This window comes from Urocitellus parryii, chromosome 4, assembly GCF_045843805.1.
Source record: "Urocitellus parryii isolate mUroPar1 chromosome 4, mUroPar1.hap1, whole genome shotgun sequence".
Lineage (NCBI taxonomy): Eukaryota > Metazoa > Chordata > Mammalia > Rodentia > Sciuridae > Urocitellus > Urocitellus parryii.
This window is the reverse complement of record NC_135534.1, coordinates 17,676,717-17,690,048: the sequence shown is the minus strand read 5'-3', so window position 1 is coordinate 17,690,048 and position 13,332 is coordinate 17,676,717. Positions and strand designations below refer to the sequence as shown.

The window sequence follows — 13,332 nt, the reverse complement described above, 5'->3', positions numbered from 1 at the left end:
CCTAGCCTGACTGAGTCAGGGACACCTGGCGCCCAGATTTCTCCTGTTATTTGTAGATAAACAACTCATCAGGATAGGTATGTGCCTAGGAGTGCTCTGAGGGTCTTTCCAAGGACAAGGGTCACGCCCCCTTCCTTGGACAGGCTTTGCTCTGAAATAGAGGCTGGTTTCTTCAAAAATGGAATCACATCAGTTTCTCACCTTTTACCCTTTGAGTGATGTCTGAAAACTTTCCCGTGTTGTAATGAGTGACGAACTCAAGCCTGAAAATCAAAAGACTATCTTGAGAATTAGTGTCTGGGAAAGGGAGAGCTCTCCTCCCCTTTCTAGTGAGCCCTCCTCAGGTCTTCAGGGAACCAGATTAACACCATCCACCCCTATCTTTTGGGTTGCAGATGTCTTCCCTTGGAATCTAATGACTCCTTTGACATGTACATGCCCCTGTGGAGAATTAGGCCCAAAGTCAGAGATTAATTTAAGGCCTTGTAAGAAGATGGACAAAGGTGCAATTTATACAGTCCAGTGGGAGAAATAAAAAATGTCCACACTCAAATGCCTTTTTCAATGTTTTATTCACTCAAATCACTCAATACAATTTCACTCTATAGTTCTTAATCACGAAATAACAATCCTTAATGCTGGGCACTACAAACACAATAATTGAGACTGAAATAACAATCCTTAATGCTGGGCACTACAAACACAATAATTGAGACTGATAAAAGCAATAAGCACAACTAATTCAAAGTAAACAAATTCTAAGTTAACTCTAAGCACTGGAAACACTCTTAATCATGACAGACCTATTACAGACATTCCCTCAGTGTGCTAAGCTTAAGTGCTAGTGTCAAAGTCCTTGCTTAGCATCTGAATGGACTATATTTATGACTCTACTGGATGGACATTTTAAGTGACAGCCACCATTTTAAGGAAAAAGTTTCACTTTCCCACCCAAGGGTGTTTTTGAGAAAGACTCACCACTGGATCACACCAACCCAACCCTTAACCACCTGCATTAGCACCCACCCTGCCTATTAGAGCCTGCCCTATAAAAGTCCTGGAACCCAAGCCTGTTCTGCCTCTTTCCGCTATAGAGAGATGGTTTTTATTTGTTAGCTCTGACAAATAAACTGTCATGTGGATCTCTGCCTGATTTCTGTCTTTCATTTCTTGCTTATCAGTCTCTTGTTCCTACCTTTCCCTTCACTCTCCTCCCCCCCCCCTTATCTTGCCTACAAGATAGTGACCAAAATGTGGAGTGATCCAAGAATGAGAATAAAACCTCCCAGGGGAACAGACAGGAAGGGAGCAGCCCAGCAGATATTCATTAACAACTGCTTTCAGGGAGGAAAAATTCCCTGGAGGGAGGTAACCTTGAAAAGCAGAAGGGCTCTGGAGGTATGAGCATTTTATTTCCTTTCCAACCAGCCCCCATCTTCCCAATATGACCCAATCATTCATTATCTACACTGTCTTTTTCCCCCACCTGCTCCTCAATGCTATGTACCTACTGGTTCACTATTTTTCATTAAAAGAAGACTCTTAAACCTCCAAAATGTGTCTATAATGCTATGTACCTACTGGTTCACTATTTTTCATTAAAAGAAGATTCTTAAACCTCCAAAATGTGTCTATAATTCATGAGATGGCCTGTATTCTCCTTGGAATATGTATTCCTTGTTTTAACCCTAAGGACATTTCTCTCTTGATATTAGCCACATTCTACTTTTCATATACACCTACTTTCTTAAATAAAATTCTATCAGTGTCTGTGACTGGTGCAAGTTGATGTCCTTACCATGTAAGCCAACTATACCACTGGCGCTGTCACAGGAAAGCAGGGAGCTGAAATTAGAAATCTGGGTTTTTGTGTTCTGATAAAAGAAAAATCATGCAAGAGATCTTTATTATAGGAGAAAGTTAAATGAAAGTGAGATGAAAGTTAAGTAAAAATAAATTAAGGCTTAAGCAGAGAGCATTCTCAAGAGAGAGTGAATCATCTCCCAGTAGAAAATGACAAAGAAAAGGCTTTAATTTTTTTTTTTTAATTGTTTGGTGTTTACCAAAAGAGCTGGGGACCACTTTCTGTACTCTTCGCCAATCCTCCTTCACATCAGGATGTGGAGCTTTTGATCTTAGTTGGTCCTCTCTGGAACTGTCATGGTGGCCATCCATTTAGGGAGGCTTCATCTACAAGTCAATTCCATGTTAATGTTGGCATTGGTGTCAATAGCTGGTCAGAAGTTACCTTAGAGAACCTGCACTACTAAAAGAATCTTTCTTCCCAGACAATTTGAGACATATAGTCATAATTCCTAGCTTTATATCAACATCAATGGAACCTGTCATGAGTTAGTCTCATTAATCCTTTTTTTAATGTGTTCTACAAAAAGCTCTCTTATTTTTTGTTTGTTTTGTACAGATTAACTGCCACCATTTGATTTCATAAGACAGATTAAAGAAGGACATTGAAGTAATTTAAAGAATACTTTGTGACCTTACCATGCATTTCACTGCTCATTGCTAGCTACTACATAACAGTGCTGCCTGGAGTTTCCCCATCTCTTCTAGAACTTTCAAAACACTTTAAGATACCTCTTCTCCTGTTGCAGTAATTAGAGAAGTGGTTTATGATCAGTCATCTGGAGACACAGGGATTAGTTTCTGGGTAACAGAAGAGAGATAATGAATTGATTGTAGGATTTTGCTGGGATCACTGGAAGAAGGAAGAGATACTTCCTGCCTAGGTAATCCTCTGAGCAGTCAGAAACTCAAATGCTCATTGTTCTCTTTCCTAAGAATAGAGAAGCTACTTGAGATTTAAGTCAACAGTGGAAAGCCTAAGAGAGAAATAGAGAAAAATAAATAATCAATGGGACTTATTTTGAGCCCTTTGATCCTCTGTCTACTGCTCCATGTCCAGAGTGTTCAATTATATCATTGACATAATCTGTTCACTTTAAGTTTAATACAAATTTTAAGAACTTACATTCTACTACATTCAGCCAAAAGATATATAACATACCTACTCTTCTGGTCTGTATATGACATATTTCCTTTTTACATTAATGCAGAAATGTTCACAGGTGAAACGCTGAAATGTGAAGACTGTCAATTCATTAGTCCATCTTAATTTGAATGAACTGACCTGGTGATAACTCTATTCAGGCTGCCCTTTTTGGAAGAGGTAGGTTTTTGGGGGTATGTCCTGGAAGCATTCGTTTTCCCTGTAACTTGTTTCCCCTCTCATTGCTTCCTGATCTCCATGAAAAGGACTCCATTTCTCCACCACCTTCTTCCACCTTGATATGCTGCCTCATCTTGGGCTCAGAGTAATGGAGTTAGCCACCTATGGACAGAAAACTCTGGAACCATGTGCCAAAATAAACTTGCTTCTCTAGTTGTCAGGTATTTTGTTCATAGTAACATAAAGATAACTAAAACACCTACTACTCAGTATCCTTTTGATTAATTAAAATATATTTGATTTCCTTGAAGTGAATTTTAAGACAAAATATGTTTAACTACTTGTGCATGTATATTTGTGTGTTTTCCCAGTCTTACTTTATTAGGCAATATACTCTTTACTGATCTCATTTTCAATTCTCTGATCATGATGATATGGGGAGAATCACAAGTACCTGATTATCAAAAAAAAAAAAAAAAAAAGAAAGAAAGAAATGGGTAGATAGCACTTCCCCATCACCTGGTTGCCAACACTTCTGTGGGAGAAGAATCAGCAGAAGCAATCATCGCTGAAAGACTCTTTCTGCCTTTTGGTCACATAGGCATGAGAACAAAGGTCACATAGGCATGAGAACAAAGGAAGCATGAAATTGGTAAAAGAGAAGACACCCCCACTCCCATGAACATCAGCTTTGTGTCCCCTCCTCTCTGGATGAATCTCTTTCTTTCTTTCTCTCTCTCTCTTTCTGTTTCTTAAAATTTACTATTTGCTCTTGCCTCCATGTTTCTCAGGTGTTTAAATCTTCAATACCGTGTTTCTCAGGTATTAAATCTTCAATCAGATCTTAATTTTTTTTAAGACTGGTATCAATGCCATGGAGTTTCCAATCACTATGTAATTCTTTATGTTATTCCATCCATCTCACATAAATGTTCTATACTTGATAAAATTAGTAAAGCATGTTTAAGTTACTCTTTATTTTTTAATTTAAACTTTGTTTCTGAAACAAATCATTCATGGAGTAAATGTATTTGTTAAATGAAGACATTATGGCATAATTTGGCTTAAAATTTAACTTTAATACTCATACAAATATATCATAGTACATATCAAATTTATTAAATCCATTCATAATTGATGTTCTTTTGATATTTTGGTTTTTAATATCCTATACCTCTAAATTGATAGTCACTTTTGTGACCTTCACATTGCATAGAATATTCTGCTAGTATTTTGGTAAATTAATTTGTTATTTAAAATAAGTGAAATAACAAATATCTTAATCCAATTTTCCATATATGCTGAAATTTTGAAAGCCAAGTATTTCCCTGAGGCATTTTCAAGCCATAGACAAACACATTATATCACTTGGTTTGGGGTTTAATCAGTTCCTTGGTGGAAATATTTAATTGCTCATGTATGTTTTCCTATGGGAAATTTGGATGTCAGAATTAGAATTCTTAGGATCTAATATGAGATTAAAAGCTGACTTGAAAAACCTCACAGCAAACTATAAAAGGTCTTACTTACTTCTCCACAGAAACAGCCTTCCTAAAGAAGGCACAGATTTCTTCTATGAACCCAGAAGTCCTGCCCTAAATGGATTATGACAGATACTACAATGGACAATGTTGTTGTTTCTCTTTAATTGTTGACCTTAATTTTTTCCAGGAGAGAATTAACTGGGAGTCACAACAGTGAAGTCAGAAGCTGGAAGAAATAAAGGCAGTGATCTGGTGAGTGTTCTTGTCATATACCTGGGAGATCTTAGACACTTCCCTCTTTGTAGCCACTGACTTTGCATCTTTATAAGCCCATCTCTTCCTTGTAAACCTGCCTAGAACCATTTGAAAACCTAGGTTTTCAATCACTTAGGGGCTTCCAATAAAATTGACAGTAACATATTAGCACCTTGAACACATAATATTCTGAAGACAATTCTCAAAATTATTAGACTCTGACTAGACTTGACCAGAAATCTAAATGTAAACCCAGCATTTAGAATCCTCCATTATTACCTGCCCATTGCATAGGACAAGTTTCCTGGCTTCAAGTATTTTTCACTATTGAAGCATATAACATCCTTGCAAGATTATTGCAACCAATATTCTCTTTATGAATTAATTTCTTTATCATCTTTAATTTTATGTTCAGAAATAAGGGTTCTTAATAAAAAGCATTTTCAGAAGAGAAGTGGCTGTTTTCTAATAGTCCATACCAGAAGTTCATTTAAGAATTGTCCCTAATGATGAACCAGTGTTTTTAAGGATCATTCTTTGGAGTTGTCCAAATAGAGGATGGTATAACACAGAAGCACTTCCACCTGAGACTCACTTTCTAACCACTGGAGATAATCATATCTTATATTTTCTGTGAAGGAAATACTTTGCATTATAGGCAAGGAAGAATCCAAAGAGTTGACCAGTCAATTAAAGATTTTTTTTCCCAATTAACTCACCTTTTAATTTTTCTCTTTACTTTTTCTTTCTTTTAAATTTATTTTTTTATAATGTCTGAAAATTGCACAGATTTATGGAGCTCTGGCTTCATAATAAGATAACATATTAATGTTTAGTGAAACTCAAACTCATCCCACTAGTTTTATAGTAGTAGCTTATATTTATATTTTGAATGTTTGAGATATGAAATATATATTTCAAAGCACTTTATATGAGTTAACTCATTTAATCCTCATAACCCTGTAGACAAGTCTCACTATATGATATGACTTACATATCAGAGTGAAACCATAGAGTATAACAAATGTGCCTAAAGTCTTATAAACATAAATGCTAGAGGTGGGATGTAAGCCCAGGCAATCTGACCCCAATATGCATCCTACTGTCTGTTCCTGGATGAAAGAAGCAAAACTGACAGCTGCAGGAAAGCCTTAAATGGACATTCAAGTTTGTTTAATACTCTCATATCAAATTTAGCACATTGCTTTTTCAGGAAACAATGCAAGTATTTAATCATTTTTCCAACTTGAGCATCTTTGTGTCATCCCCTGTCTTGGGAAGTGGTGCTTATTGGAGAGTGCTCTAGCCCAGTGATACAGAACTGCTAATCTCTGGCCTGGTTCTTTTATAATTAAACTCCACAACCATGGACTGATTAATTTGCCTACAATAATTAATTCCTTTTTTTAAAAATGAGCAATAATTAGAAAATTTAATGATCAGACTTTAATCAGATTTAACAGTCCTTTGAAAATTATAAAATGAAAACAACAATCCTCGGTATATCAAACTTACCCATGAATCATTTGATTTAAGTAGACCTTTTTGGAAAAAGAACAAATGTAAGAAAAAGCAACTTTGAAAATAATCATCACCATGTCTTATTACACTGTTTGCACCCAGAGAATAATGTTTCAAGTAGTTGCAGTTAGCTTATTTACTCTTAATTGAATCCAGGGTTTTAAAGAAGAAATTTAGATTTATTAAATAGATGCACCAATGTAATAAAAATCAAGTAAGAAAGCCAGGGTGAGGGTTATCAAATAAACAGTAATGGGGGGGGGGGTGTTAGGCTTTTATGCTGATTGTAAGGGGATTTTTTTTTAAATAAACTATTACAATTTATTTTACAGAACTTAGTATGACAACATCATTTTATGGAACTCATTTGGAAGCATATTTATAATGTTGTTAGATTAGGCCATGGTATAGAATGAAGCATATGAGATAAATGGAATAAATGCAAATATGAAGCTATTCCAATGTTGGGGAATTGGAGACATAGAATGTTTTCAGTAGTAAAGATACCTACAAGATCAGGATGACAGCACAGGCTTATGTAGTGGGAAGTGGTATTAGTGAAATTCAGTTTTAGACTTATTATGTACATGTGCATGGTCTACAGCCATGTAATGAGGGACATCTGACTTTGAAATGAATACAGGAAAGCTGTCGTGTGGATGTGGTGCCTCAGTAAAGGTGCAATATTGCCTAGAAAGAGTGTACTGAAAGGAGAGAAAGAGTTCGAGAATGAAGTCACCACCTGCAATGGTTGAGGGGGGTGGGGGAATTTGGAATTTGGAAGCAACCAATAGGTAACAGGAGGTGGGGGTTTTAAGGACAGAGTTCTATTATATTAGTACGTAAAACCAAAACATACTGAAAAATCTTTGAATTTGGCAGTGAAGATGTATTTTATAATGTTGAAGAAATAAACTTTCTTTAAATTATTGGAAAGAAAAATTGCCAGAACTGTGAGTGGGGACTTCACTGTAAATACCCCTAATGCAACATTTAGAGGAAATGAAATGGTACATGAGTAAATATATGCAGGGCTGCATTTTGAAAGAAGAAATTGACAAACATTATCATGTGCTAAAAGTTTATGAGAGATGATTAGTAGAAGTAACTTAAGTGAAACAACATGGTTGGTAGGATCAACTTCACAGAGAAGGGGCACATTTTCCCTAGGGAAGTAAAGAGAAAGATAGTGTGATCATTGATATATTCAAAAGCTGATTAGATGACTTGAACAGAAAGATCAGGATAAACTTATTTTCTATTTAATATTTTCCCTATAAATTAGAAAGCATTTTCAGGAGGAAGAATAAGGTGGCAAAGTAGGATCATAAATAGAATAATAAAGGTTTAAGATTGCTATCCATAGGGAAAGAGCTGTGTGTAATATGAGTCATGAAAGGACCTGTCTTTATATACATGGGTAAACACACACATAACCTAAAATTATGACCATACAAGTATAAAATGTGTATGTTCAATGATTTTTCTTATCTTATTCATTAGTTAAACTTCTATAATTGGCACAAAAGAGAAGAAAAAAAAGTAATTTGAAAGATCAGTCATTCTGAAATAAATTATACATACATAAAAATCTGGGCTTTTCCATGGAAGAGAGAAAAGTCAGTTTTCTCTATGCTGGACAAAATACACACAGACAAGGATAATTTTAATGCAAATATTGATATACAACTTAGAGAGTTATAGATAAGAGCAATAAAAAGCAGAAACAATTTAGAGAGAAAGTAGGTAAGATTATTTCAAAACTTATACAGTTATTCCCTGAAAAGGTAATGAAAACCTTTCTATTTTTCATTTACTATAACTTCCTGAATTAAACAGAGTAAATTTGTAAGTATGACAAATCATTGTTCCATATTTAGATTCCAGACTTGAACAAAAATTAGATGTCTGGATTCACCCAGAATTGTTATAGTGACACTTGATAACAGGGAAAGAACAAGAGGGGGAGTATACTGAAGATGTGGAAGCCAATTAATTCAGCATGTGCATTTGGCGAAAGGTGCTGTCTTTCTCATATTGCACATGAAGAAACTGAACTTGGTACATAGTTTTGCCGCCAAGATCTTGCAACTACTGAGGAGCAGTCGATATGGAAGTAACTATACAGAATCCTTGTTCTTTCTGTGTTATCAGTGGAGTTCAGACATGAAGGAGGAGGTCCTTGGTTCCTCCAAGGTGGAAGCCACATCTCAAAGTGAGAAATACAGACCTACTGCTCCAACCACATGACTGCACTTAGAACAGCAGCACTTTTATCTGTTATAGCAATAAACAAGACAACACAAAAGGGAAATAGTCAGTTTACTCACTTTGCCCACATGAGGTGCTTAGCCATGATCACTCTACACTGATGATAGAAGAAAAAAAAAAAAAAGAAAGGAAAGAAAAATCTAAAGTCCAAGTGTAGAGCCCTGCAACTGGTTTGATGATGGCCCTATTTAATGTTGGAAACTGCTGAGGGCCATTGCCAAGTAGGAATGACGCATCGAAATTTCCTTGCCAGCGTACCCCATGTTAAATGGACTTGCCTTGGACATTCGCTGTGACATTGCATATGTTTGAGAAGGTGACCCTGCTCAAGGACCAGGGTGGATCCAGGTTTAGGGTGTATCCTGCAGGTTTTAGGAAGTATCCTGCTCCTTGTAGTTAGGGCGTTCCCAGTTTAGAACAATCCGGGTTTAAGGCAGTTCCAGGTTTAAGGTTATTTCTGCTGGGGTTAGGGGATATCCTGCTGCCTCTGGCATGCCCCGTCCTTGAGTTCCCCTTGAGTTCTCCTGGGAATTGAGAAAGTAATTTGGGAGGTGAATTTGGCCGAGAACTGGGATTTCCCCAGAACGTGTTTGTACAGGGCTGGTGTGAGTTCGGGAATAAAGAATTGCTGTTTGATTCTACAAAGCTGTGAGTGGCTCGTGATTCTGTGCCCAGCCAAGACTGCGGCAGGAAACAGTACCTTTAAACAATACCGTAAAATGACATGAACCAAATTAATTTTAAATGTATGTAATAAACTAATTGTGGACATACCTGGTTTCTATCAGTATACTCAAGTGGATTAGCAATCATTATTGCAATTATTTTGACCTTTTATCCTTTTTAAAAAAATTATTTTCCTTTGACAGTGTTGGGGTTGTTATTAACACTTCTATCTTTACTCTGTCAGGACTCCAGAAGCCAGATGCACCCCAGATAATGAGGTTGGAGAATGATACTGTGAAGGCAGACTTTCTTCTCCTGGGATTCAGTGACCATCCAGAACTTCAGAGTCTTCTTTTTGCTGTGTTCTTTTCCATCTACTCTGTTACCCTGATGGGGAATCTTGGGATGATTTTACTAATCACCACCAATTCCCACTTGCACAACCCAATGTACTTTTTCATAGGCATTCTGTCCCTCATAGATTCCTGCTACTCCTCTGTCATTGCCCCTAAGTTACTTATGGACTTGATTTCTGATGAGAAGACCATTTCTTACAATGGTTGTGCTGCACAGTTATATTTTTTCTGCTCTTTGGTTGACACAGAATCCTTCCTCTTGGCCGCCATGGCTTATGACAGGTACATTGCAATCTGTAACCCACTCCTTTATACTGTTATTATGTCAAAGAGGGCATGTTGTCAGCTTGCACTTGGAGCATTTGTGGGGGGAACGTTGAGCTCAATTATTCACACCACCAATACTTTCCATCTGTCATTCTGCTCCAAAGAAATTAACCATTTCTTCTGTGATATCTCCCCGCTCTTCTCTCTGTCCTGCACTGACACTCACGTGCATGACATCGTTCTGGTGGTCTTTGCTAGCTTGGTGGAAGGTATTTGTCTTATAACAGTTCTCCTCTCCTATGTCTGCATTTTGGCAGCCATCCTTAGAACAGGTTCAGCAGAGGCCAGAAGGAAAGGCTTCTCCACCTGTGCTTCCCACCTGGTAGTGGTCACTATCTACCATGGCACCCTGATCTTCATTTATTTGCGCCCAAGCACAGATCATTCCCTGGATATTGACAAGGTGACCTCTGTGTTCTATACATTGATTATCCCTATGTTGAACCCCCTAATTTACAGTCTAAGGAACAAAGATGTCAAAAATGCCTTTAGAAAAATGATTTGCCAAAAATGGATTCTTAAGATGACATGAAAATCACCAGACAACTTTAATAACATCTGTTTCTTTACCTTTGGTTCTAACTGTTGGAAATGTCAACTTAACATGGATATTCCTCAGATCTGTGAATAATAAAATCTCAAACACAGAATAAGGTTGAAGGTTAACCTTGGAGCTGGGATCTCTTACATTATCAATATAACATCTGTCTATTGTTTTAAAGCTGAAATAGTAAACATCAATCTAAGGGAATATTTGCTCACCAATTTCTTTGTGTCCTATTATACATTTTCTCCTCTTTCTCTAAACCTTTTTCCCCACAATTTCTTTAAAAAATTGGTAAATCAATGGTATTTCATCATCCTGTTTTTGTGTTTGTGTGAATGTGTGTGAAAGAAGACAAATTCAATTCATGAAGATTATTTATCATTAATCTTGATTCCTATGGAAAAATGTGCTCATCTGTTTAAACAGTTCACCTATCTAAATCCTACCTAATCTAAAATATATTATTAAATTTCAATTCTCACTTATTTGTTTTCTGAATACCCTTTCAATTTCAGATAAAAACTAAATTTGTATACATTATTCACAGGAATCCTTGGTGTGATTCTTTCAAGATCATCATTTTGTTTGTCTGTTTTCTTATTTTGTAGTTGTCTATATTCTAATCATATTTCAGATTCATTAATTAAATCTTATTCATTATTTAATCTCTTGCCTCTTTAACATAGTATCTTCTCTAGTGTTCATATTGGGAGAATTTTAACAGGTTAATGTAAGTTGACCATTGATTGTTTTTAGTTTAGGTCTCATTTCTCCAATCTTCAGTTATTTCTAGTGCAGTATTTTTGATTCATTCTTCAGAGTGGTATAGTATATACAAGTGGTGGCCATTAAAAAATATCACAATGCTCTGAGAGCCAGGAATATGAACTGTTACCTCTGAATGGTGGGATGATGGGCTAACTTACTACCATACCATGACATATAAAGCATGCCTAGAAAATAAAAAGAAAATTAAAGTTGAGGTTGAAGAATGAGAAAGAGGATAAACTAATGAGGGAAGTCTTCTGACAGTGGAAAATATATTCTGGGCCCTAAATCTAGACCACTGTGCTCTTCCTTAGAGTGGGAAATGTATGCATAGAAAGTAATTTGTCCTTCCACACCAGTAGTGAAATAGGGCTCTGACCCATATGGATTTTCAATAGTGAAGACAGAAATGGCATCGCGAGATTGAAGAGAACTAAGTTTTTCAAGCTAAAAAATCAATAGAAGATGTTCTCTGAAATGCATGGATTCATCACAACAGATATATATTGATTCTTTATACCTGCCATTCTAGTTATGGCCCTTGGGATGGATCCCACAGACTAATATAAAATAAAATGCTCTAAGATGAATTAATGAATTCAGTTTTTGAGAATGTGAGGTCTTGGATTGAAGTTACTACTGTATTTTGGGGCAAATGGCTTAAGCAGGTGATGATATGATTGGCAGGGGGAGTCATGGAGAAGCCTTATAAGGGACCAGCGAAGGACAGAGGAAGAGACCATCAAGAGACTGACTCGTTTTGATAAAGGGGCTAAAAGCATGCAATGGAGGAAGGATAGCATCTTCAACAAATGGTGCTGGGAAAACTGGAAATCCATTTGCACCAAAATGAATCTGAATCCCTATCTCTCGCCGTGCACAAAAGTTAACTCAAAATGGATCAAGGAGCTTGATATTAAATCAGAGACACGGCATCTGATAGAAGAAAAAGTTGGTTATGATCTACACGCTGTGGGATCGGGCTCCAAATTCCTCAATAGGACACCCATAGCGCTAGAGTTAACAAATAGAATCAACAAATGGGACTTACTCAAACTAAAAAGTTTTTTCTCAGCAAAAGAAACAATAAGAGAGATAAATAGGGAGCCTACATCCTGGGAACAAATCTTTACTCCACACACTTCAGATAGAGCCCTAATAACCAGAATATACAAAGAACTCAGAAAATTAGACAATAAGATAACAAATAACCCAATCAATAAATGGGCCAAGGACCTGAACAGACACTTCTCAGAGGAGGACATACAATCAATCAACAAGTACATGAAAAAATGCTCACCATCACTAGCAGTCAGAGAAATGCAAATCAAAACTACCCTAAGATACCATCTCACTCCAGTAAGACTGGCAGCCATTAGGAAGTCAAACAACAATAAGTGCTGGAGAGGATGCGGGGAAAAGGGCACTCTTGTTCATTGCTGGTGGGACTGCAAATTGGTGCAGCCAATTTGGAAAGCAGTATGGAGATTTCTCGGAAAGCTGGGAATGGAACCACCATTTGACCCAGCTATTCCCCTTCTCGGTCTATTCCCTAAAGCCCTAACAAGAGCATGCTACAGGGACACTGCTACATCGATGTTCATAGCAGCTCAATTCACGATAGCAAGACTGTGGAACCAGCCTAGATGGCCTTCAATAGATGAATGGATAAAAAAAAATGTGGCATTTATACACTATGGAGTATTACTCTGCATTAAAAAATGACAAAATTATAGAATTTGGAGGGAAATGGATGGCATTAGAGCAGATTATGCTAAGTGAAGCTAGTCAATCTTTAAAAAACAAATACCAAATGACTCCTTTGATATAAGGGGTGTAAACAAGGACAGGGTAGGGACGAAGAGCTTGAGAAGAATATGTACAGTAAACAGGGATGAGAGGTGGGAGGGAAAGGGAGTGAGAAGGGAAATTGCATGGAAATGGAAGGCG

At 36.8% G+C, this 13,332-nt stretch overlaps 1 protein-coding gene across 1 annotated transcript; it reads left to right on the top strand.

The window, feature by feature from the left end:
* The first annotated feature begins 9,657 nt into the window (after positions 1-9,657).
* On the top strand, positions 9,658-10,599 carry LOC113175297 (olfactory receptor 5AP2-like). Its single transcript, XM_026379572.2, has one exon. It carries the CDS (start codon positions 9,658-9,660, stop codon positions 10,597-10,599), a length of 942 nt encoding a protein of 313 aa, XP_026235357.2.
* Positions 10,600-13,332: the final 2,733 nt, after the last annotated feature.